The sequence below is a fragment of the Urocitellus parryii genome, chromosome 5 (assembly GCF_045843805.1).
Source record: "Urocitellus parryii isolate mUroPar1 chromosome 5, mUroPar1.hap1, whole genome shotgun sequence".
NCBI lineage: Eukaryota > Metazoa > Chordata > Mammalia > Rodentia > Sciuridae > Urocitellus > Urocitellus parryii.
In genome coordinates this window covers 148,787,660-148,813,508 of record NC_135535.1, presented here as the reverse complement: position 1 = coordinate 148,813,508, position 25,849 = coordinate 148,787,660, and the positions used below count along the sequence as shown (strand labels likewise).

Genomic DNA, 25,849 nt, shown 5'->3' with positions numbered 1-25,849 from the left:
AAGTCTCATAACATTTGATATTGTGGAAACTTTGATCACAGTCTTCAGGATGATGGTGGTCAATATTCTATACAGCTCCAAGGAGCCTTGAGATGGGGGCTGTGACCCCCCACAAGGTACTAGCTATGGCCACAAGGTGGAGATAGTGAGCTTGTTTCATACATTTGCCTGTTCTGGACATTTCATTTAAGCAGGATCATATAATATGTGATCTTTTGTGACTGACTTCTTCACTGAGCATAATGTATTTATCCACTTCGTAGCATGTTCTCATATTTCTTCTTTTTCTGGCCAAATGACCTCTCACTAATGGATATTCCACTTCTTTACCCAGTCATCATTTGTGGGGCATTTGGGTTGTTTCTACCTTTTTTTTTTTTTTTTTTAATTTATATATATCTCTACTATAGTATGTACTGTGGTACAGTATTATGATAACAGTGAAACAAAAGATATTCCACATGATAATGATATTTTTGCATGCTTCATTAAAATTCTGTTTTCCAAAAATATTAATTGGAAAAATGCTTATGTGGCAATGGTCAATATAAAATATAACATTTATTATATCACAAACTACATATCTATATACATACCTTATTCCTATGCTTAGCATGTGTTAACTTTTTTGCTGTGGTAACCAAAAGATCTGATAAGAACAATTTTGGAGGAAGAAAAGTTTATTTGGCACTCAGTTTCAGAGGTTTCGTTTCGTAGACAGCTGGCTCCGTTGTTTTTTGGGCCGGAGGAGAGGCAGAAGCATATAGAGGAAAGCAGATCAGGACATGGCACCAGGAAGCAGAGACAGCTTCACTCTCCAGGGACAAGACTAGTGACCTACCTTCTCTAGCCAAACCCTACCTGCCTACAGTTACCAGCCAGTTAATCCCTATCGGGATTCTAATAATTAGATTAAGGCTCTCATATCCCAATCATTTCACCTCTGAATTTTTTTATATTGTCTCACACATGAGCTTTTGGGGAACACCTCATATCTAAACCATAAGAGTAACTATGAGTTTGGGTAAATCACTAAATCTCTCTTTAGACCTCTTATCTATACAGTGAACATATAATAGAAACTTACATTCTTTTTTTTTGTTATTTAATTAAATGATTAAAACTCTTTTAAAAATAGAGATTGTTAAAGCTGATATGAAATAGTAATTGTCTTTGGGAAGAAGTAAGACTAACCACATTTATACTCTTTAATTTGAAAATCTTCCACAATTAGCATAAGCATGATTCTTTGTGTTTAAAAAATAATTGTTAAACACACATAGAACATTTAAACTTATACCTATTCTTACTCTATTCAGGGCCAATTTCAACTGTTACTTAATTCATATACAGAATGCCTACCACTAGTCCATTTATGAGGAAGAAGGACTTTACAAACTCTACTCAACTGCAACTTTCCTGAGAGATTCCCTTGGATAAGGAGGGAGTCTTTGAACTGAGCATTTAACTATGTCCACATTTAGGTATTATAGTTAAGAAATATGATCTGATTTTTTTTTTGGCACATACACACAAAAAATTTTATTTAAAAAAATTTTAACATTTGTTCTTTAAGATATACATGAGAGTATATTTTGACATATTATACATATACAGAGTATAATTTATCCTAATTAGGTTCCTATTCTTGTGGTTGTACATGATGTGGAGTTTCACTGGTTGTGTATTATGAACATAGGAAAGTCGAGTCTGATTCATTCTAGTGTCTTTCCTAATCCCACCCCTCTTCCTTCCCTTCATCCCCCTTTGTCTAATCCAATGCATTTTCACCCTTTGACTATTATGAATGATGTTTCTCTGAACATTTGTGCACTTGTTTTGTGTGGACATGTTTTCCTTTTTTCTTGGACATAAATCTAGTAGTGAATCATTGGGTCACATGGTAAGTGTTTAAAATTGTACAAAATAATTTAAAAATAATTCATGAAGATCTGTGAGAGGTTTTTGTTGATCATATGTATTGTTTTTGAAGGTGTAGCTTCGGTTAAGAATGGTCCCCGTTCTCTGTAAAACAGAACTTAACAGTCCCTAGAGTCTTGGGCTCCTCCTTCCTCAATAGACCCCAGCTAACTCACATATATGAGGTTCTCATTGTCAAGTCTTGTCTCACTAAAAGGCCTTCACATGGAAGTTTTAATTAGTGTGGATTCTTCTTTAAGACCCACCACCTGGGATCCTTTCATTCTTCAAATAGGGTCTGTTAACAGGTGGATCATTAAGGGGTCTGGGCTATATAAATGATTCTATTCATATGTTGCAGAATGTGAACTCACAGAAGCTTAAAGTTGGAAGGCTATTTTGTTGGGAAGACAGCCTTTGTCTTTAGACCCCAGTGGGGGACATGAGACAGTGGGAAAGTTGAAAGAACAAGGAAACAGCAGCAGATGAAAGCTCCATTCTTCTTAAATGGGTTCTGGATTGCTGCTGGGATCCGCTGAGGATATCAACTCTCGCTTCTTTACTCTTCCAAAGCGGACTGTGTCAGTGATTCTCTAGGGTATTTCCAGAAGCCTTTGGTCTTGGACTAGGGTAGAACATTGATCCCTTTTGTTCTGGGGCTTCAGCCTCTTGGACTGGGCAGCTACTGGTTCTTTCGGCTCTCCAACCTTCACATGGCCGTAGCGGACTATCCAGCTTCTGGTTGCGTAAGCCATCCTAATAAACCCACCTTTATAATTATACTTCCTGTTGATTCTGTTCCTCTTGAAAACTCTGAGTATTACAGTTACCTTTTGGACTTTATTTTTTGGTTTTTTTGCATTCTAAATGCTTAATGCCAAAAGACAGTTTATAAGTAGATCTGCAAAAGCATGTAGAGAAAAATATAAAGCGATGAGGTCTTTGAAGCACACAGTATTAGCCTAACAGGATTAGTCTCATCAACATGGCTTTCGTGTGCTCTAGGCTTTTTAAACAAACACTATTGGCCGTCACCTGTGAACCCTTACTGGAAAATTTTTGTTCAAAGATGTGATCCCTCCGAGTCTGTTATTTGTTGTCCACGTGGTCTTAGGTGATGGTGAAAACATTTAGAACTGGGAATTTTCTTTCATTGTCAAGAAATCTGGATCCAATCTGGAAACTATCATGCTAAGTGAAGTCAATCTCCCAAAAAACCAAAGGTTGATTTTATTTTTCTTTGATATGTGGATGCTAACCCACACACAATAAGGGGGGTGGGGAGTAGGCAGGGGGAATGGGAAAAGGAAAGACAGTGGGATGAATCTGGCAAAACTTTCCTACATACATATATGAATAGACTACAGTGAATCTCACCATCATGTACATCCATAAGAAATTAATAAAAAAAAGAAAAAGAAAAACAACCTATGAGTAAATGTCAGAAAGATGAATAGAGGGAATGGAGCAGGGCAGGTGGAGGGAGGGAAGGAGAAAGAAAGGTACTAGTGATGGAATTAGAACAAGATATATTTCAGAGGCTGGCATCGTAGCTCAGTGGGAGAGCGCTTACCTAGCATGTGTGAGGCACTGGGTTCGATCCTCAGCAACACTTTTAAAAAACAAATATTGTGTCTATCTAAAACTAACTAACTAAATATGAATAAAGATCCATCAACAACTAAAAAAATTTGAAAAAATATATATTCCATCCTTTTATAATTATATCAAAATGGATTCTACTATCATGTATAACTAACCAATTAAAAAATAAGAAAAATTAAAAAAAAATCTGGATCCAAATAATGTTTTTTGCCTACCAGAGGAGACTTTCCCCTTACTTGTTTACCATTAAAAAGCACGCACGGTAATGTCCCCCACCTCAGTGCTGAGGATTGAACCCAGGACCTTACTCATGAGAGGCAAGTGCTCTACCATTGAGATAAATTCCCAGCCCCACATTAGCTTGTTAAGTGACATTTAGGTTAGCAGATTATGAGTACCTTGTGTTCAGTTGGCTCTAAAAATTATCTTATGGGAATGCTATGGTTTAGATGTGGTTTGTCTCTGTTGCCCAGAAAGCTTTACTGCTGTAGGTCCCTTAATGTGGCAATGTTGGGAGGTGGTAGAACCTTTAGAATTGGGATCTAATGTGAAGTAGTTAGGTTTGGGGGGCTATTGCCCTCAGAAGAGATTAATGCTAGTCTCATGGAGTGCATCAGTTCTCAAGAGATTGAGTTGTTACAAAAGAAGAAGACTGGCCCCTGAATCTCTGTGGCTCCTGCCTCTCCCTCTTATAAGCTCCAGCCATGATGGCATCTGCCATGGTATGATTCAGCCAAGGGGCCTTCCATCAGAGTTGAACCTGACCTTGGACTTTCAGCCTCCAAAAAAAATTGAATTAAACAAACCTCTTTCCTTATTACTGCCCAGCTTCAGTTTTTTTAAAAAAATACTTTTTAAAAATTATAGACAGACATAATACCTTTATTTTTATGTGGTGTGGAGGATCGAACCCAGTACTTCACACGTGCCAGGCAAATGCTCTACCACTGAGCTACAATCCTAGCCCCCAGGGTTTTTTTCTTGTGACAGAAAATGGATGAATATAGGAAAGAACATGTCATATAACATGTGAACTGGACATTTAACCATTATTTAGTAATATAATGAAAAAATAGTGGAATATATTAGAAGAACATGCTATTCAGTGAATACTTTCATGATAAGTGGGATTCCCTACCATGTACCAGATGCCTTTCCACTTTCCTTCCTGTAAGTGACTCAGTGTGGCTGTCAGTTTTTCTTGGAATTTGGAGTTCTGTTCTCCTAAGTTGTCTCACCTCTCCCATAGCACTAACACTCACATATAAAGGTTGACTTTAGGAGTGGTATGGTAATTTCATTTCATTAATATCCATTTATAATGTCTACATCTTTAAGGAAACTTCACTGGGCTCAAGTCTCCCTTCCATCTGTAATAAGCTTTGTGACCCCAGGCATGCAATTTGACCTTTTTTGAAGCTGTCATAATGTCTAATCCCTCCATTTGGGGAGAGGATTAATCTTCCACACTCCTCTCTCATGTCTGTATATACTGAAGTTCTTTCATTCCCTCTGAGGGAGGATTGTTCAAATGCAGACAGCACAGCAAGAAAGAAATTCACATGGTAACCCTGTGTGCTGATGATTATGTAAGAGGATATACATAAGATACACACAGTTTCATAAGATGATACCCTGTGCTTTGCACCGATTTTCTCTTCAATCCTATCTTTTCTTCTTCTTTTTTTTTTAATGTAAAAGACTAAACCAATTTCACAATCCAGTAATGGGTTGTGACCTGCAGTTTGAAAAACATGCTCTGCTGTACTAAATGCTTTGCTGCCTCTAGATGTTCACAGACCTGTTTCCTCTGCTTAGAGCACTTGCTCCCATCCCTATCCAAGCCTTACAGACCCCTCATCCTGGCAGCTGGTGTCTGTGCTGTACTGTCTTTCTGCATCATTTCAGTCCTCTTGTAACAGTCGCATGCTGCTCAATTGTTTCTTCCCCTTCATTCCCTATTAAGGTAAAGGAGAGCAGGGACACTGTTGACCTGTCCATCATATTCCTGGTGACTCATATCTAGTAAGTTCTCCAAAAATTGTAGCTACTGTCATTAATAATGAAAGTCATCATCTATTTCCTATAGTGTGTTTGTTGTACTCACTTCCCGGGAAGATGCACCTGTATATATATCTTAGCCTCAGATACCTCACAACTTTCCTCAGTCTGGTCACTCATCTCTTCAGTTTATGAATCTGTTGATGGTCATATATCATTTGTGACCCAGCCCCTTTGGCTTTCATTTTTGGCCACTATCCAGTTGATGTGATCACATGACACATACTACACTTTTATTAAGTGCTGGTTTTGTGTTCCTAAGAAAGATGGCAAAAGATCCCTGGCCTCAAGGAGCCTGGTCCAGGGTTGGCACGCTAGTATTCTGTGGCTAGTGATGAAGAAGCACTGGACAAAGTACTGTGGTGGGGGAAGCAGCCCTCCGTCCAGTGCAGAAGATTAGAAGCTGCACTGATATTGATGCAGAAAAAAGGGCACATGCTGGCCAGGGAGGTCCAGGACAGCCTTGCTTCAAGGAAGCAAAGATGTGTGAGGAGAGAGAATTAGGAGAGGAGATAAGCAGAAAAAAAGGCTGCAGGTACCGCCTAAAAATAGAGTTTGTGAACATATGAAGCCAAGTCTTTACTCTTAATTATTAAGGAGCATGGAGAGAGCTGGGGTGCGAAAGTGGCTGTATGAGCTTGAGGGCATTAGCTTGTCTTTAGAGTGAGTCTGCAGGAGGTAGCCATGTAGCTGTCCCAAGGCCCATCCAGGCCATGATGCTAATGGTGCCCAGTGCTGTTACACTACACAGCATCAGGTGATTTAGAATTGCCAATGAGACTCCAGGTTCCAGGAATAATGCAGAGTGACACCCACTCTTCCTAGTGCCTTTGCCATCTGTAACTGCAGTGAATCATAGGGGCTGGGATTTAGAATGATGAATGTGATCCTTGGGAAAAGATTTAATTTTTGTTCCCTTTTTTTAAAAAAAGTATTTTTATGTTATATTAAAATCCACAAAATGAAAAAGAAATAACACATCTTGGGAGTCTTTCCACAAGTCTCAGTTTCCAATAGCCATGGGGCCATTGCCTTCTTTTTTCTCTGCTCTGTCTGAGCTCATTTAAAGATCATTAGAGATGACTCTAGTTATTAAAATCAAACTCATTCCGCCAAATCCAAGACCCTGAATTTATTTAAATTGTAAGCCATGCTTTTACTGTCCTTCCACCAAAATACCTCCTATTCAGCTTTAATTGGTGATTTGACTCTCTCAAATTCTAAAAATATTCATAACTGCTTCATCATCAGGGGCACCAGGAATTTCAGCTATCACACATTTTCCCAATGTTATCATATTTTAAAAAATTTCTTCCTTGGTTTTAACTTCCAAGTATTCGTCTGCCTCTCTTGTATACCAACCATGTTCCTCAGTAGGACCACTTTAGTAGGACACTTGAGTATGTCAGTTAATGGATTTGAATCTGATGCCTTGGATGCATTTTTCTCCATGGCATCACCCACAATGACCTTGCCATCCTGCTTGCTGGTATTCTCCAGCAGCAGTGTGGTGCTCAGCTCCTGCTAGTGCTTCCCTAGACTCTGGCCTTCCCAATGCCATAGCTCTTCACGATCTTATGTGCTACTGTGCCACCCATGTTAGCAAAGAAGGAGTTGCCAGGCCTGATTGGAGACCTTGGTCTACCCCGTTTGTTCATCATACACTTGCGAAGGATCAGCAACTTTGGAAGACTGTGATGGAGGACTTGAGTCCTCTCCTTAAGGAAAATCCTGGGATAACTCTGTCTTCCTCTACAAGAGAAGTAGGTGAGCCTAAGGCAGCTCCTCCTACACTTCGTTTCCTCCTACCTAGTAATCTTCATCCTCATCACAATCTGGGTCTGGTTGCCTTGAGAACTCACTGGCTTCCTGTCTCTACACCTCTTTTCTCTTTCTTCTGTTTCCTATGTCTTTCTAGTCCCACTGCTTCTTTCGATCTTCCCTTTGGCACCTCACTCCTTTCTCATAATCATTAGGAAACACAGGATCATATTCATCAGCTAAGGGAGTCACAACTTTGCAGAAATCCCACTGGTAACAGTGTCCTGCAAGCCAGCTGTTATGTGTGATGGTAACACAGTTGGCCAGTTGTCTGAGGAGCCTCTTTACTTTAGGCCGGTGACTGGGGAAAAGGGCTATACTTTGTTTTGTCCTTTGCCTCTTTACTTGAGTGAGCTGCCTTCTTTATCTGAAGCTGAGACTGTGGAAGTTGGAAGCTTTGGGACCAGCCTTCTGTTTTTTGAGTTGCTGATCTCCACTCCCAGGTCATCATACAGGGTTATCTTTTTAGCCAGTCTGTTTGGCTGACTCTGTCCATGGGTCATGGCAGTAGTAGGTGGAGCTCAGCCACATTCTACAGAAACCTGCAGACAGCAGGAGCCCACAGCTTTGTGCATTTTTAAAAATTATTTATTTTAATTAGGTATATATGACAGCAGAATGCATTTTGATCCATTGTACACAATTACAGCATAATTTTACATTTCTCTGCTTGTACATGATGTAGCAAGCATCACATCATACGTGCAGTCATACAAGTACCTAGGGTACTGATATCCATTTTATTCCACCATCTTTCCTGTCCCCCCTGTTTCTTCCCTGACTTCCCTCCCCTTTGCCCAGTTGCAGGGGAATATTTAACATAAGTTCTATCAGAAAGAAAAGTATTAGTTTCAAACTCTTAGAACAGCGACTCTTCAGGTGTTAAAAATGGTAATGATGGTGTTAAGGTTACTAGGTGCCTTTCTGTCTTGTTGTCTAGAAGGTAACTGATTCAAAATGCAAACCTAATTGTCATGGCTGCAGTTGCCCTAAAGGTCTTATGCTGATGTTAGATATGGAAACTAGTGAGTTTCACAGATAATTGTGTCATTGTGACTTACGCAGCAGTGAATTGAGTATCTTGGGGCTCACATTCAGGTTTTCATCCTTGCCTGATCTTTTTATTGTTGGGGAAACAAGGTATTTCTTGCAAATTCTGGAAGTGGGAAGAATCTGTTGTAATAGTGCTGGTTTCTGTGTACCATTTGAAAGCATTATAAATAACTCTGCTCCTTGAGGATACACTTGCAATATGGATATAAAATTTAGTGACTGCCATGCATACTTTGAAGTTTGATTTCAAATGCTAATTTCAGATTATGGAAGTCTTAGGATCTTTCATGAAATTAAATGTTTGCATAGTAAAAGCAATTCTTTACTCTTTCCAGAAAGTTTGAAAAACAAGTACAAAAAGAACTACAAAATTACAAAAAAAAAATTAGATGGCAGTTCCCTCAAACAACTATTGTTTTTTTATTTTTATTTTTTTTTTCTTCTTCATCTTTACCTTCTTTTTCCTCCTCTATTCCACCCCACTCCTCCCATACTGGGGAATGAATCCCCTCATTTTTTAACAATAGTTATGTATCATTTGCTGCCCTGCTTTCTGTTTTTTGATGAAACATCAGAACCCATGTCTGCTCCTGTAGATAAGCACAGAGAGCACAGGTAGATTTTACCATAGTAAGTAAACCCTGAAGTTGGCTGGGTGAGAATTGGATCATAGCAAATCCTGGAGGATGTTTCAGTCACTTCAGAAGCTTGGGTACAAGAATCCCAGCTACTCAGGGGAAGTGGGAAACAAACCTCGGGTCATAGTGACAAAATACGCAGGCTTTTTTTTTTTTTCTTGGAAGTAGGCTAGCTAGGTTTAATACTCCTGCTTCTCCCTCCCTCCCCTACCCCGCAAACTTGAGCAGGCTACGTTCAGTTGATGTGATTTGTTTGCCATCCTGGACCTGCTGGGATGTCAAGAAGCCCACTGAGAGGCTGAGCTCCTGGCCTGTGAGCTCTGTCTGAGGACACAGATAAGTCTCTCTGCAGGACATATGAAAGAGGAATACCTACCCACCCTCCACCTGGCCGAATGCATTTTCTTTTCATGAGCTTTTTTGTCAATGGAACCAAAAGACCTGACAGGAACAATATAGAGAAAGGAAAGTTTATTTTGGCTCCTGGTTTCAGAGGTCTCAGTCCGTAGGTGGCCGACTCCATACCTCTGGGCTGCAGGTGAGGCAGGACAACGTGACAGAAGGGTATGGTGGAGGACATGGTATAAGAAAGCAGAGAGCCCTCTGTTCACCAGGGACAAAAAGTAAACTGCAAGGGCACACCTCTAGTGACCTGTCTCCTCCAGCTACACCATCCCACCCACAGTTAGCACCTAGTATCCATATCAGTGGATTAGTGCAATGATCAGGCCACACCGCAAAATCTAATCATTTCACTTACCAATATTCTTACATTGTCTCTCACATGAGCTTCTGGGGTACACCTCATATCTAAAACAGCAATTTCCCTCTTTCTTAAGTACAAAAACTCATTGTATTCTACTTCATCAGACTTTATTTTGAAGCACTGGATATCATTTGCCATATGGGTCAGTTTGCACAGATATGTTACATGATGAGAGGAAAAATACTTAAAATATCCTGTGTGCAAAAGGAGAGGCAGCACCCCATCCAAGAGTGTTCATTTTCTGGTCATGCACTGGGGAGAGAGACCTTGCCTGTTAAATTGAAGGACATGGATGTGCTGCAGTAAAAGCAATAAAATACAGATATAATATAGTGAGATTTTCTAGTTGCTTGTTATTTTGAAATGCACAAAGACTATTTATTTCCTTATAACCAGAATGGAATTTGGTTGATGGCTTAGAAAAGGCATTGTCCTTAGGAGAGTGACTAAGTAAACTCAAATATCTTCATGTGAGAAAGTTTGACTTTAGTAAAGACGGGAAAGAAATTATTTTTTAATCAAGGAAACCTCCATTTTGGATAAAGGTGCATCTCCTTCCACCCTCATCTCCTAACACCCTCTCTCTCACACAGGGAGATGCACTGGCCTCCTGCCAGTTCTACAAGAAGTTTCCGTAAGGTTATTTTCTTGAATCTTATTTTAGATAATGGACTGATGGAATAGTGTGCCTGTGACAGTTACACATATGACTTATTTCCCAAGGATTTCTCCATTGGGCTCCATATATTGCCCAAAACAAACAAAACAAAACAACAACAAAAAACACCCCACGCTGTCTTTCATACAGTTTCATACACCCAATACCTTGAAACCTGCTTTCCATCAATGTTGTTTGCTTGAAAATCCCCCCAGATTATGAACCCAGTATGTAAATTGGTGCATTAGCATGTCAAAGTGAGGAAATAAGTCCAGAAACCATATCAATCTGAATAATTAAATGTGGGTCTACTTAAAAATTCATTTCTAATCAGCCCAGTGTGTATATGACTCTAATCCTAGCAACTTGATAAGCTGAGACAGGAGGATCACAAGTTCAGGGCAGCCTCAGCAACTTAGCAAGACCAGATCTCAAGGTAAAAACCATGAAAAAGTACTGGGAATGTGGCTCAGTGATAAAGTGCCCCTTGGTTAAGTCTCCAGTACCTAAATAAATAAATATTCACCTCTCAGCATCACTGAACAGAAGCAAGATTTACTGAGATGGTCAATTATAAAATAGGGTCATTTTTACATATACTAATAAAATATTTTTATGTCATGATGTTGTTAGTTTCAGAGAACAAATCTTATAATTTAAAGAATAAAATCTCACCCCCTTTAAAAAAAAAACTTTGGGTACTGGGGATTCAGCCAGCTGAGCTTTACTCCTAAGCTACATCCCCAGACCTTTTTATTTATTTATTTTGTGACAGGGTCTCCATAAGTTTGAGTTTCACCTTAAACTTAGGATTCTTCTTCCTCAGCCTTTCAAATTGCTATGATTACAGGTGTGTTCCATCATGCTTGGCTCCCAGTCTTTTGGAGGGAAAAAAAAGGATGTATGGTGTAGTAATGGCTCATTTTGAGCTTCTAGAAAATTCTCTTTTCCAGGAGGTTGAAACTTCACTGCATTTATCTAAGAGTCATTTGGCTCCTTTGATATATAATATATATAATTTAATACTCTATTAATGAATTACTATTACTGGGTATACTACTACTTATATAAGGAAACAGATTTTTAAGATGTCTTTTAATTTTTTTTCTATTAAAAATAGTAGCTGTTCATTAAAAAATTGGGCGGGGTAGGAAAAAGATAGGCAGATAAAATATCAACATTATTGCTTTTACACAAAGGACAACCATATATATTTTGCTTTCTGATGTTTTTTGGCTCTATCATTATATTCTGATGTATATAGATAAATTTATTTTTGGTGGTGATTGTAACCTAGACTTAAAAGTGACCATCATTCTTTCTTGTTTTTCTTGCTTTTCACTAGCAGACTTCCTTTGGCTCTTTCTGTCTCAGCATTGCATGAGCCATGGGGATGTCCTAGAACATGTTTTGGATTCTGAAGACAGTTGCAGCTTGATTAATCAAATAAGTACCTTGAGGGTTTCTGTGATCTGTGAACACCTGTCTTAAATCATCTGTAACACAAACTGGCTGCTTTTTTCTTTTTTAAGAATATTTTCCAGAAGGCAAAGGTCAGATGTCTTCCAGCCTAGGAGGAGAGTTGCCAGGACTGAGAAAAATTCCACCAGTTACCTAAGCAAAAGCTGACATCGACTGCACTTAAGTTTCTTTTTCTATTGCTTTAATTTGTGAAAGGTTTGCTATGGAGCAAGGACCACTGTGCATTGTTGTTAGCTATTTTTGTGTCAGTTGCCTCTGATATATTTTATTTTTATAAAATGTATTACATGTATTATGTATGTTTTATATAGTAGTGGGGTCCATTTTGATATATTCATAATGCATATATATAACACAGTTCACTCCATTCTAATTTCTAGTACTTCCTCTTTCACTCCCAGCATAGATATATTTTAATAGTCCCCTTAAAAGTCCTATTAGTTACTGCTTTCCAATGTATATGTACACCTTGGATTAACTGAGGTGTATGGGAAAGTAAAATGGAATGAGGCAAGACCATTTGTCATGTCTACTTTGTAGCAGAAACAAGAATGTTTATTTTTCTGATTCTGATTTAGTCATTTTCTGAATATTAAACTTTCATCTTCCCAAGTGATTCTAGTGTACCTCCCATTTAGCATTTTTAATAATTTAACATGAATTGTGTTACATAATAAAGTGATAGGAGTTTGGGCTGAGCTGTCAGAAATGACAACTTGGAAGATTTTGGGGGAATTGTTAATTCCCATCTCCCACTTGTTTTCATTTGCCTCTTTCTCATTAACAACAAAAACAACAAAAATCTGTTCAACTAGGAGTCTGGTCAATGTAGGTCTTAGAGTATTCTGTTTATTTTTTATAAACATTAGGTATACTTCTTTTATCATTTAAAATTTTTTTTAATCATATGCTGTAATGAACTGTATTATCTGTTCTGTTTGTATGATGTCCTTTATTCCTTTTCTTCATTATGCCTACATAAGTAAATGTCTTGATTGTAATGGACTACTTTCCAAAATTTATTCCAGAATTGTGAATTAGCATGTCAAAGTGAGGAAGTAAGTTCAGAAATGATATCAATCTGAATAATTAAATGTGGTTCTACTTAAAAATTCATTTGTAATCAAGCCCAGTGAGTGCATGACTCTAATCCTAGCAACCCTGTAAGCTGAGGTAGGAGGATCACAACTTCAAGATTAGCCTCAGCAACTTAGCAAGACCATGTCTCAAGGTAAAAACCATGAAAAAGTACTGGGAATGTGGCTCTGTGGTAAAGTGCTCCTTGGTTAAATCTCCAGTACCTAAATAAATAAATGAGTCAGATGTTGGAAGTTCCGACTATATTTTCCCATGGTAATGATGATAAAGTGGTGGTCAGACCAAATCCCTCAAAGTACATTGAACAATCTGCACGGAAACCTTTCACATTCTGTGGCAGAGCACAATTCTGAGGCTAGAGTTCTCATCAGGCTTTTGCCAAGCATTCTTTTACCTATTCCCACCCCAGAGTCAGAGTTTTCTTTAGGAAAAACCAGTGAGGAAGAAGCATGGTAACCTTGGGTGCCATCCCTTGGCTGCCCCTACCTTCCTGCTTCCTCAGGGGTAGTCAGCATCTGTCTGCTGAGATGATGTAGGTAGGACAGGCTATGAATTCAGCAGAGCCACATCCATTGAAGAACATTATGAGGATAATTATGAACATAACAAGAATGCTTGGCTGATGTTAACTAACCTGCAATGAAAAGTGGAGCTACTGAACTGGAGTAAAGAATTTGGCAGTCCTTTGAACTGACTTAATTACAAATCGGCCTTTTAAATGAATATTCCACAAGTCAGCTGTATCCACTGGTGTTGGGTACCTGCATAATAATCACAGGAAGGGAGCCATCAACCTGAGGATTAGATATTTGAATATGGATAAGCTGATGCTTAATATATGAATATATAATTTAAAATGAAAAACAAACAACAAGCTTGGAAAAATTATTCCAGATGGATAACAATATTAAAAGCATTGCATCATGGGGTAGATGTTTCCATCTCAGGGAAGAGTTTCTGACTTCTTGTCCTGTAAGATTGTACAGTGTCCAGGACAATATAAGCTCTGGAAGTCTCCCACTCTGAATTGGCAGAATTGATGTGTATACTTGGCTGTAATTCTATACAATGTGGAATTAGGTGGGCAGGAGTTGTGCCTGATAAAGAACTTAAGGGGAAGTTATTCAATATGATTGAATATGGGGCTCAATATGATTTCCTTTCATTTCTCTGCCTTTAGTGCCAGTGATAGATCCTCAGCATTGCTGGCAAGTTGAGATTCTTAAAGCTGAGAAAACAAGGGCCCGTGATCTTTGTAAGGCTAAAGATAATACAGACTCCTATGGCAGTGCCAGAGTATGAAATACTGGAGAATAGAAACTGCCACGGTGGGGCCTTCTGAGTTGTCTACTTCATGGAAATAAATTGTAGAGCAAATTGGGATCAGCAAACCCACCCACTTTTCACACCCAAGGAACCCTGATTGGGGTGGTTAGTAGCCTGATAGCTGGGAACTTCACCAATAGGTCCCAAGAAATAGCTAAGATTCACGTGTTTTTTCAGCTTGGGTTTTCTTTTTATCACCTGTTTTTGAGGATTCTTTCTTGAATTCCCTTAGCTGTCCTTATTTCTTCTCCATTAGCTACCACCAAATCTGCTACTCCCAAGGACTGTTGACAAAAGAGATGGGCTTATGTGTTAGTTGCCGCATCCCCTCGCCAGCAAAGGAAACACGACACAGGATTCTTCCTTCAGCAGTTTATTCAGGCCTTTATTTTGACATGTCTTCTAGCTTCTACTTCTACTCCTACTGCTACTTCTACTGCTACTCCTACTACTACTACTACTACTACTACTACTACTACTACTACTACTACTACTACTCCTGCTACGTGCCCCAGCCTTAATAAAGCAGATAAAGCCCCAATGCACAACTGCCACGTGGATCTTTCTCATAGGGTGTTTTACAGCTACGTGCCAACTCTCCCAAAATAAGGAGTTGTTTATCACAGGCCACGGCGCTTATCAGTGCCATCTTGTAATGGCAGCCACAGTACACAGAAACGGCTCACTACAGTTCCCCCTTTTTTGTTTTACTAAGACAATACAGGCGAGAGTAGAGGTCCTATCCCACTGTGCAGAAGTGGCTGCATATGGTTCAGCCCTAAGGAGGCGCCTTCCCCAGATCTGGCTCCATATCACCCGACGCCTTTTTTCGTAGGGCGGGGCGTGGACGTCCAACCTGCATGTAATAGGACATGCTCTCCTTGAGGTCCACTTCAAGGATCCCTCAAGTGCAGTGCCTTGCCTCGCATCCTGTATCGTGATGATGGTAGACGAAGGGGGACAGCTGAGGCTGAACTGTGGCTGTTTAGAAATACGACGACAAACAAGTTGGCAGCACCCTGAAAGAAAGGCACGGACAGCAGAAAGGGGGAGAAATTTGGTGGTGACATCTGCCATTGTTAGATAAAGGTCAAGATGTTCCTGTGGAGCACATATGTCATGGCCTTGTGAGCTGGCCACCTTGACATGCAGAACAAGGAATTGGGGGCTGGGCCCCGGGGGCCAGGGAAGGCCTGCTATCAGCAAGTTCCCCTCTTTTGTTTATTGTATGTCAAAGGGAATCAAGTAGCCCCTGTCTTAGGTCGTCCACCGCCCCTGCACTGCTTACCCGTCTTTGGGGAGGCCCCATTCCCCTGTCTTAGGTTGCAGTGCAAGCGTGGAAGTTGCCCGTCACTGGGTACTACAAGATCAGCTCAGCGTGTTGTGGCCAACAGGACATTGTTATGGTAACCGCCTCCATAAACAGGACCCAAGACCGTCACCATCAAATGGCAGGTGTAGTTGGACCGTAGGATTAGCTAGCAAAGATCCTAGCGCAGAAAGGCAGGGAGGAGAGGTATGTATAGAGGAAAGATATAGTAGAAGTTCCAGCATTAGAAGAGTGACAAAAGAAGGACATGTCGATCCCAGTGCAATGTTATAATAACTTGGGGTGCAACGACCATGTCAAAGGTTTACTGTTTAAGATGCGCAAGCCAGACCTGTGGTGATTTGCCATTTTCTAAAGCAGCAAGAGCTTGTATGATCATAGCCTTATCGTGAGCACTGCGGGCCTTGAGGCGACAGAGAAACCATAAACAGAGAAACATACCAAAGTAACACATTGCACCAAAAATGCCTATTCCCACCCACTCCTTAAAAAAGAAAAAGGCAGAAGATATCCAAGATATCCAAGTGGTGAATTGACTTAAGGTCACTGGATCGACACGGGTGCTATTCAAAACAGCAATCTGAGTTAGTTGAGACTGGATCAAGTTTTTTGTTTCCATGGACCAGGTTTCGGATAAATACTCTCCGATGATGTGGGAAGCGTTTCTGAAATCATTAAATCTGACAGAAGTTATGCACAAATGTGTACGTTGGTCAACACAACCCAAAAGCATCAGGTCAGACAATTTTTCTACCTGAGCTTGAAGTAGGTCTATTTTTTGGTTAGCAGCTAAAATCCCTGACAAAAGATGTTGGTTAACTTTATTTTGAGATTCGAGTATGGTGGAAGTTTGTTGAATAACCTGATTAATAGTGGCAGCAGTTTGGACCTGATTAAGAGCCTGTTTGTATTCAGCAAGCTGCTCCTTAATCTTTACTTTCTTTTTATACTTTGGAACAATTTTTGAAAACCTTAGAATCTATAAACAAATTATTATATTTTGATAAGAAATATCAATGAAAATAAAGTTAAAACCTTTAGATATTTTGGAGAAATAATTATAATAATTTATCATTTTATGAGTTTGAACAATAACCTTGAGAATTAGAAATTACTTGATTGTATTTTTACTTAAAAGCAAATTTATAGTAAACACATTTATCTCAAATATCTGTAACTGAAAAGGCAGAGTATCTGATAAATGTAAATATAAAACATAAATTATGGGTTTTCTGTTGAAGAAAAACAATTAGGCAAATATATATTAACTAATTAATTAGGCATGTACTAATTAATTTATAGATTAACAAATATAGGTTATCTAAATATCTAAAATATATATATATATATTAAGAATAAGAACAAAACTTATAATTGTATTAACTTTATGTAACCACGTGGTCTTAAAATATTTGGATCCATTTAAATTTATTTTTAACTAGGAGTGCACTCTTCTATGTGACGTCACTTGATGTAACTGAAATAAGATCCTTGAGTATACATTTTTATTTTTATAGTTAGCAATGAAAATAAGGATTTTTTGGTCATCACAGGAACTTTGCCGGCTTGTTCCTGTGGCGAGCAAATGCATCCTCATAACCTTCAAAATTAAAAGTAAAATATAAAGAAGCATATTTGATATCTCTCATCAATAGAACATTATTCAGTAACACAACTATAGAGAAAAAGTCAGGTTATTTAACTTAGAATTAGCTTAAATTTAGGACTGTAACATAGAAACCTGTGGAATTAAATTTTGTCTGAAAAAGATATCTTTTGTTAGCATTTACAGGTAGGCATTTTTTATAAATACAGGCTCTGAGCAGCTCCGGTAGAAATCTGAAACACAGCAGTACAGGTTAGTGGCTGGAAAGCGGGACTAGAAGTCCTGTCTGAGTGACTGTGGAAGAACCAATGAGAATGAAAAGTCCTCCCGGAGCCTTGGACTCCTCCCACGTACGGGGGCAGAGCAATGGGCGGATCTATGGGTGGAACATCAGGTATAGAGTCCTCCTCTAGGTTCTCAACTTCCTCCCCAGAACTAAATTTATTACCCTTCTCACAGCAGGCTTTTACATCTGTTGTTTCCCGTTTTTTCTTTCTTATCTTAGTCTTACGTAATTGTTGTAATAACTTGTCCAATTCCTCAGAACTGTCCGAGCTACTTGTGTCCTTGGGAGTTTTTAACTCAGTCAAGTCCGGATAGAGCCTTCTCCCCTGTTTAACTTCAGACTCCCTTGTCTGTTCACCACTCTTACTCCTAATACTTTCTGCTACCTCGCTATGTGACCCCTCCGATTTTTCTTCATGTAATTGCTCAAGAACGGCCTGACCCTCGCTCACAGCTTTCTGACATTTACCATCCATTATACATCCTCTAATTAACTTCCAAAGTAGTATAACACCATCTTTCAAGATACCCTGCTCACGAGCGAAATCCAGGTCCTTCCCTAATTTGTCCCAGCTGGGAATCGTCAGACTCCCTGAAAAAACAAACCAAAGAGCTACAGAGTCAGTCTCTTCTAAAAACCTCTGTAATATGCTCTGCTTCACTTTAAGTTCCTTAGAACGCAGCAGCCCATCCAAGGCCAGCAAAATTGGGCTTGAGGAGTTAACACCTATAATGTTTTCAAAACTATGAAGAAAGTGAAAGTACAAAGCCCCGCTCTCTCTTTATCTACAGAGGAGCGTCCTATTTTATTTTTTTTTTATTTTATTTTTTTCTGCTCTCTCTTTATCTACCTAGGAGCTGCCCCGCTTTAATTGCGGATCCCATTTACCTGGGACTTATTCCCGCTCTCTCTTTATTTACCGAGGAGCGCCCCGCTTTCATTTGCGGATTCCCATTTACCCGGGAATTTATTATTTTTTCCCAGCTCTCTCTTTATCTACAGAGGAGCTGCCCCGCTTTAATTGCGGATTCCCACTTACCTGGGAATTTACTGGTGCACCACCCTTGACTGCTGAAGGTTCTGGATCCTGGGTTCCAGGAGGTTTCCCAGTCTGGGCCACCAACTGCCGCGTCCCCTCGCCAGCAAAGGAAACACGACACAGGATTCTTCCTTCAGCAGTTTATTCAGGCCTTTATTTTGACATGTCTTCTAGCTTCTACTTCTACTCCTACTGCTACTTCTACTGCTACTCCTACTCCTACTCCTACTACTACTACTACTACTACTACTCCTGCTACTTGCCCCAGCCTTAATAAAGCAGATAAAGCCCCAATGCACAACTGCCACGTGGATCTTTCTCATAGGGTGTTTTACAGCTACGTGCCAACTCTCCCAAAATAAGGAGTTGTTTATCACAGGCCACGGCGCTTATCAGCGCCATCTTGTAATGGCGGCCACAGTACACAGAAACGGCTCACTACAGTTAGTGAGCTTTTTGTTGGTGTGACCAAAATACCTAACAAGAACAACTTACAGCAGGAAAAGTATATTTCGTCTTATGGTTTCATAGGTCTCAGTCCATGCTCACCTGATTCCATTGATCAGGGCCCACGCTGAGGCAGAACATCGTGGTGAAAGGGCATGGCTGAGGAAAACGACTTGGCTCTGGTGGCTAAGAAGCAGAGCGAGAGTAAGGGAGGAGCCAGCAGGAACAAGATGTAATCCTCATGGGCACACGTTCAGTGTTCTACCCACCTGCAGTAACCAGTAGTCCTTTCAAATTATTAATCCATCAAATATATCAATTCACTTGTTAGGTTAGAGCTCTCAAAATCCAGTCATTTACCTCTGAACACCCCTGCATTGTCTAACATGAGTTTTTTCGGGGGAACACTCCTATCCAAATCATAACAGCTTTCAGGTCACTGTGTAATTTACTGCAAATCCAATTCTTTCCCCTTGGAGGAATTTGAAGAGGACTGTACTTACTGCTTGGGTGTGCCCAGCAATGTTGACTGCTGTTTTGACCACTCTCCAGTCCTACATTTGTATCACTTTGCCTTAGTCACGCCATCTTGCAGGCTTATGGGTTCCTTATCTCTAAAATAAGAGGGTAGATTTAGGTGTTCTCTTTTGCTACTTCTGCTTATAGAGTCTCTGACTCAACTAACTCAGCATGAACAACTGCCTCTTGAGATTGTGTAGAGAATATATGATGGGTAAACCAGAAAGGGAACTCAGAGTTCTCTTAGGCCTGGTTTCTCATTTCATAGGTGAAGATGCTGAGGCTCAGGGCAGGTAAGTGGGATACTCATGGGTCGTGATTTGTAAGTTTTACATGGATAAAGATACCTTTTTCTAGAGTTTGCTTTTCATGGTTACTGTTTAGCATTTACATGACTACTTGAGAAATAATTGGGTACTTACATTTACAGATTTCATACTATCAAATGAGGCCTTCTTGAATTTCTTCAAGAACAACTTACAGCGGGAAAAGTTCATTTCACCTCATGGTTTCATAGGTCTTAGACCATGCTCCGCTGACTCAATTCATCAGGGCCCAGGCTGAGGCCTCTTGTAATGCTTGCTTTTCACTTTTAGTCTAACACAGGGCCATCAGAGGTTATGTAAATTCCTTGAAATTGTGTTTCTTTAAAGAAATGATTATGGATTGAACTGGGCTCCAAATTGATCAGCTCAGGGATTGACCAAGGTGAGTGGGAGTTCTGTTGAGGTATCCAAGAGTTCCTCCTTTTTGCTGGAGATGGGGGGATCTATTCAACATCTGGGGGATGTTTGCATGTGAGCTGGCTCCCACGTTGACGGTGCATTTTTTTTTTTTTAAACTTATGCTGACTCTCTGCCTCCTCTTCATTTCTTGCCCTTGAACTATTTTCCAAAGTCACATTCCACCATGCAAACAATATTTTGAAGCTCTGATTTCAATCTATGTGATCTGGGCTCACTCCCTTGTTCAAGAACCTTCCAGTATCTGTTGATGGTCTGTAAACGGCCAGATGTTCTAGACACTGAGGGTACATCAGTTAACAAAGCAGGCAAGCGTGGAGGCTTCGTGGAGCTTGTGTTCTAGAACAGTGGGACAGAAGTAGAATAGCTAATCAGAGACAGCAATTTTCACTGCCAACAACCCTTGAGCGCTTTCTATGTGCTAATCAGTAATGATTTGCAGGAGTTAACTTACTTATAGGCTCACAATAACTTAATGAGCTAGACATTATTTTTTATCCTCTATTTTGTAAATGAGGAAATTGTGTATGGTGATTTTCCTAGAGTCTTTCTAACTAGTAGTTGATGGAAGTGGAATTTGTGGAATTTGAAACCAGATGTTGTACTCGAGGTCTGTGATCATAACCACCTCAATCTATAGTGTTTTTGAGAGAGAGAAATGTCACTACAGGAGTCCTGTGTGATGCCTTGGTTGCTGCTAAAGTTATAGAAAATCAGTTATTCAAATGGCCAGTCATTTCTACAATTATTTTACTAGTTCTTTTTCTTCTGATCTCTTTCACATATGTATCCTTATTTCTTTTACTGTCTTGGTCTGCACTAAAATGAACTTCCATGAGGGTAGAAATTTCTGAAGCCTTGGTTCATTGATGTATCCCTTTTATCCAGTATCTGGCATTACTCTCAGTGATTATTGTATATTGTTCAATATTGACTACTATACAAATTTTTCCCATGTTTACATTATCTCATGAAATGAAATACACTTTGGGATTCCCTCCCCAAATATATACTCTCCCTCAAATCAATTTCTCCTTCTTCCCTCAAACCTCAGAGTAACCAGTCTGGTGAAGTTGGTGTTATCTTTTTCATGCTGGGTTTTTTTTTTTTTTTTTTTTTGTCTTAGTGTATATTCCTCTACCTCAGCCAGTATGTAGAACCATTTCCAGGCCTATTAGGGTTATTTATATAAATGGTAATTTAGCCTTCATGATTTAACATTGAACTATATGTTGGACCAAGGAACAAGTCCAGATAGGTCCTGTACTCCTAGTAAACAGAATGCCTCAAACTCACCTAGAGAGGAATTCCAAGATCCTTGATTAATTGAATTTCTTGTTTCAGTATTTAATATGCCAGATGGCAATTAAGCATTCATATCAAAGAGTGAGTCTGTGTTGGTTTTCTTGAGTAAGGTTTAAGAATTAGATGCACTTGCAGAATGTGGTATTGCAGGCCTGTAATCCCAGCAACTTAGGAGGCTGGGGTAGGAGGACCCCCACATTCAAAGCCAGCCTCAGCAACCTAACAGCTTTAGGAGAACCTCTTTCAAAAGTAATAAAATAGCTGGGGATGAGCTAAAGCAATTCTGGGTTTAATCCCCATTACATAAAAAAGAGAGAAAGAGTGAGCTAGATAGCATTTAATATATCTGTGCTAGAAGATTGGTCGTGTCTTTGCACTGTTCTCCAAGCAAGGTGTTCCTAATGCTCAGAGTTTCAGTAGCCTGCCATTTTTGGTAAAACTTTTTTTCCTTCCTTTAGTTGAGACGGGAGAAGATTGACCTTGAAAATACATTGGAACAAGAACAAGAAGCACTAGTGAATCGTCTCTGGAAAAGGATGGATAAACTTGAAGCTGAAAAGCGGTTTGTTTAGTCTTGCTCTTCAGTATGGGGTGTGGGTGTGGTTGTGTGACTGAAGGTGAACAATGGGACATTTGACTTCTTTGGGTGACACACATCAGTATAGTTTGCCAAAAGAAAAAAAAAGTCAAATCTTTGGTCTCCTCTTTGTACTTTGTCATCCTCCTCAGTAGAATTTCTGTTCATTTGGTGTCATGAGGCAACAATAGAATTCTTTATGGTGCTATTGTTCACCTTTGAATTGTTTTCAAGGTGGTTGTAATTGCAACTTTTCAACTTGTTGAACTGCTTACTGCGGCTGCTCTCCAAAGTACTTAGGATATACTGTGTGCTCTTAATTGTGATACATCTCTAGAATTTCTTAATTAGGGAGGCTGAGACTTTAATAGAAGAATAACTATCTGTTTTAAAACCTACTGTAAAGAAATGCCTGTACATGCTTAAGGTGAAGCATCTTTGTTAAATGTATGTAGGGGTATGAACTATCACTCACTCAACAACCAATGTTTATTAAACCCCTTTGTGCAAGATGCCAATAGGCTTTCAGTTTTGTTTGTTTTTTTTTTTTTTTTTAAGAAAGAGAAATTTTTTAATATTTAGTTTTCAGTTTTCGGTGGACACAACATCTTTATTTTTTTTTTATGTGGTGCTGAGGATCGAACCCAGTGCCCCGCGCATGCCAGGCGAGCTCATTACCTCTTGAGCCACATCCCCAGCCCAGGCTTTCAGTTTTAATCACTGTACTTTGGGAGTAGTTGAGACAGGGCTTAAGAATAGTAGGAAGGTTCTGTTTGTAGGATGTGCATATAAGTATAAAAAATGAGTGTCTTGAAAGTATTAAATCACTTCACCGTAATCTTTTGTTTGCCACCCAAATTCCTTCTGTCATAAATATTGTTTGGATGCACTTTCATAAATTGTTTTGAATCCCCTCTAGATTAACAAGTACAGACATACCACACAGCTTTAAGAAAAATGGAAATTATACATCTGTAAGGAATATTCATGTAAAATTGAATACATTTTATTATAGCAATACTAATAAATTGAAATGCACAAAGTATATTTTGTGTAGTAAATGTAGGGACCATTACACTATTTGACATTATAGTTTTCTATAGAAAGAGTACACCTAGAGTTAATTCATAGTTTGTACTTGGGCAAACATAGGTAAAAAATTAAAACCCAGAGATACCAGCAGCTTGTGGAAAGGGATTAAAGATGTTACCGTTCAGGCTTTGTAGAATGCACCTGGAGACTTTAAATATATAAATATGAAGTTATTGAGTTGAAAGGTATGAAGTGTTCATTTTTTTTTTTTTTTTACCTTAAAAGCTATCAGATTTAGTGTTTCAACCTAATGATAATTGGTGTAACAGTGGAAGCACCAGTTAGTAACTAAATTTTGTTTTTAACTTTTTGCCTTATTTTGGCCAGAAGAAAAGGGAGCCTCAGTTCAGCTTGCCATGCCCTTGGCATCAGTTTTTTCTTGTTGGGGCATTACAGGGCATGCCTATTATGCCAGTGACTCTGAACACTGAGGCAGGAGGAATGGTAGTTCCGGGCCAGCCTCAACAACTTCGCTGGACCTCATCTCAAAAAGGACTGCTGATGTAGCTCAGTGCTAATGTGCTCCTGGGTCCAATTCCCAGTTCATTTAAAAAAAAAAAAAAAAATGTTGAGTTTGTTTATGTGACTTCATCCTCATCCTCCATGGAGATTCATAAGTTTGACCAAAAGTATTAGGAATGTAATTCCTTATTGTCTCTGTGCGCTAAAACCAACATGTTAAATAGTCAACAGATAATTCTGAGTGCCCACTGTATTCCAGGCATAATAATCAGAGCCAAATGTTAGAGACTTTGCAGTAAGGCTGAATTACCAGTGGTCATTCAAAAGAAAAATAGGAGGTGAGATCTTTTAGCTCTGCCCTCTGACCAAAAGTACCAAGTTAGGATGACCAAACAAATTAAAAAATGGGCAGGAGAGTTAAGCAACCCTAGGAATTCTGGCAATTGCAGGAGCTTGATTTTAAAATAAAATTCCCAGCTAGCATGTTGTTTTGTGTTTTGAAGGCAAATGGTTTTCATTGTTGAAATTTTTCTTTTCAATGAAGAATCCTGCAAGAGAAATTGGACCAGCCTGTCTCTGCTCCACCATCACCTAGAGATATCTCCATGGAGATTGATTCTCCAGAAAACATGATGCGCCACATCAGGTTTTTAAAGAATGAAGTGGAAAGGCTAAAGAAGCAACTGAGAGCCGCTCAGCTACAGCGTACGTACCCTCTTGTTTCACTGAGGTTTTTTTGTTTTTTTTTTTTTTTTTTTAAATCTCTTGACTTAATATATTTACCAAATACATGGTATTACTCAATTTACTGGTCATTTTGTATTAATTAAATTCATATTGTATTTATTGCTGAAAGATGTTTTCATAAATGTATCTGTCATCCTGGAATGCATTTTTTAAGTCTTACAGTAGAGGAGAGCAAACCGTTTAGAATACTTCCAGAAGATAATCCAAATAATATCAGAAGTGTCCAGAATCACAGGTGATATTTTTAAATCTTTTTCTCCCATGTTTATCTCTCAGTTTGTGCTAACCAAACCTGTGTAGGAGTCTTCAATACACTTATAGAGGCACTTACATAGCCAAAGAATAGAGGGTTTGCCTTCCTATTAAATTTAGTCTTATCTGACATTTGTTCATGGTATTTGAAGAATAAATGCATTTGATATTTATACTTAATATTTTTGAAAAGTCCAAGATGTTGCATTGGAAATCAAAGGAACTAGATTTCTGAATAGTTAGATAAACTTGTGTGTATAAAATTCTTTCATACAAATGAATATACTTTTTTGTAACTTTGTGTTTTCTTTTTATGTCTTACAAGTTTTTTATCCGCCCCCCTCCCCAGCTAAAACTTACAGAGCTGCCTTAGGTCCTTTGATTATACCATAATTTAAGTAGCTCCATCCCAAAGGACTCTTTTTAAGGCCACAACTACAGAGAACATTTCTGCATACATGTTTGATACCTGTGCAAGAACACCTTCAGCCTAGATCCCAGGTGCTTGTGCAGGGTCATACAGAATGTGTTTGGAGATTTCAGTTTCTTCTTGAGGTTCATTTTAAGTTCTAGTCCAGTAATGCATCTGGGATGGTGCATCAAGAGCACTCAGGGTCTTTATGAAGTACAGTGTATAAGTTTCCTATTTCTGATGGAACAAATCACCCCGACATAGTAGTCAAAACAACATTTATTACCTTATAGCTCTGGAGGCCAGGAGTCTGACGTAGGTCTCATTGGGCTAATATTGGAGTGTCAGCAGGCTGTGTTCCAGTGGGGAGGCTCCAGATGAGACTGAGGGGATCTTTGGTCTTGCCATTTCCAGCCTCTAGAGGCTGCTGCCTTTCTGGGCTCCAAGTCCTTCCCTGCATGGCGTCTCTCCCACCTCTGCTTCCTTGTCTCTTCTCCTTTTCACTCTGATTCTCCTGCCTCCCTTTATTTTTTATTTTTCATTCTCATTTCTTATTTTGTGGAACTGGAGCTCAAACTCAGGGGAGCTTTACCACCGAACTACT

At 39.2% G+C, this 25,849-nt stretch overlaps 1 protein-coding gene and 1 pseudogene across 1 annotated transcript in view; one reads left to right on the top strand and one right to left on the bottom strand.

Annotated features, from left to right (window-relative positions):
• The window catches only part of LOC113186317 (coiled-coil domain-containing protein 6), a 116,384-nt gene that overhangs the window by 67,835 nt on the left and 22,700 nt on the right, over nt 1–25,849 (top strand). The window contains exons 4-5 of the mRNA XM_026393723.2: nt 22,162–22,265; nt 24,379–24,539. Coding sequence (XP_026249508.2) covers nt 22,162–22,265; nt 24,379–24,539 — 265 coding nt within the window. The remainder of the gene's footprint in view (nt 1–22,161; nt 22,266–24,378; nt 24,540–25,849) is intronic.
• On the bottom strand, nt 6,691–7,910 carry LOC113186321 (splicing factor 45 pseudogene; annotated as a pseudogene).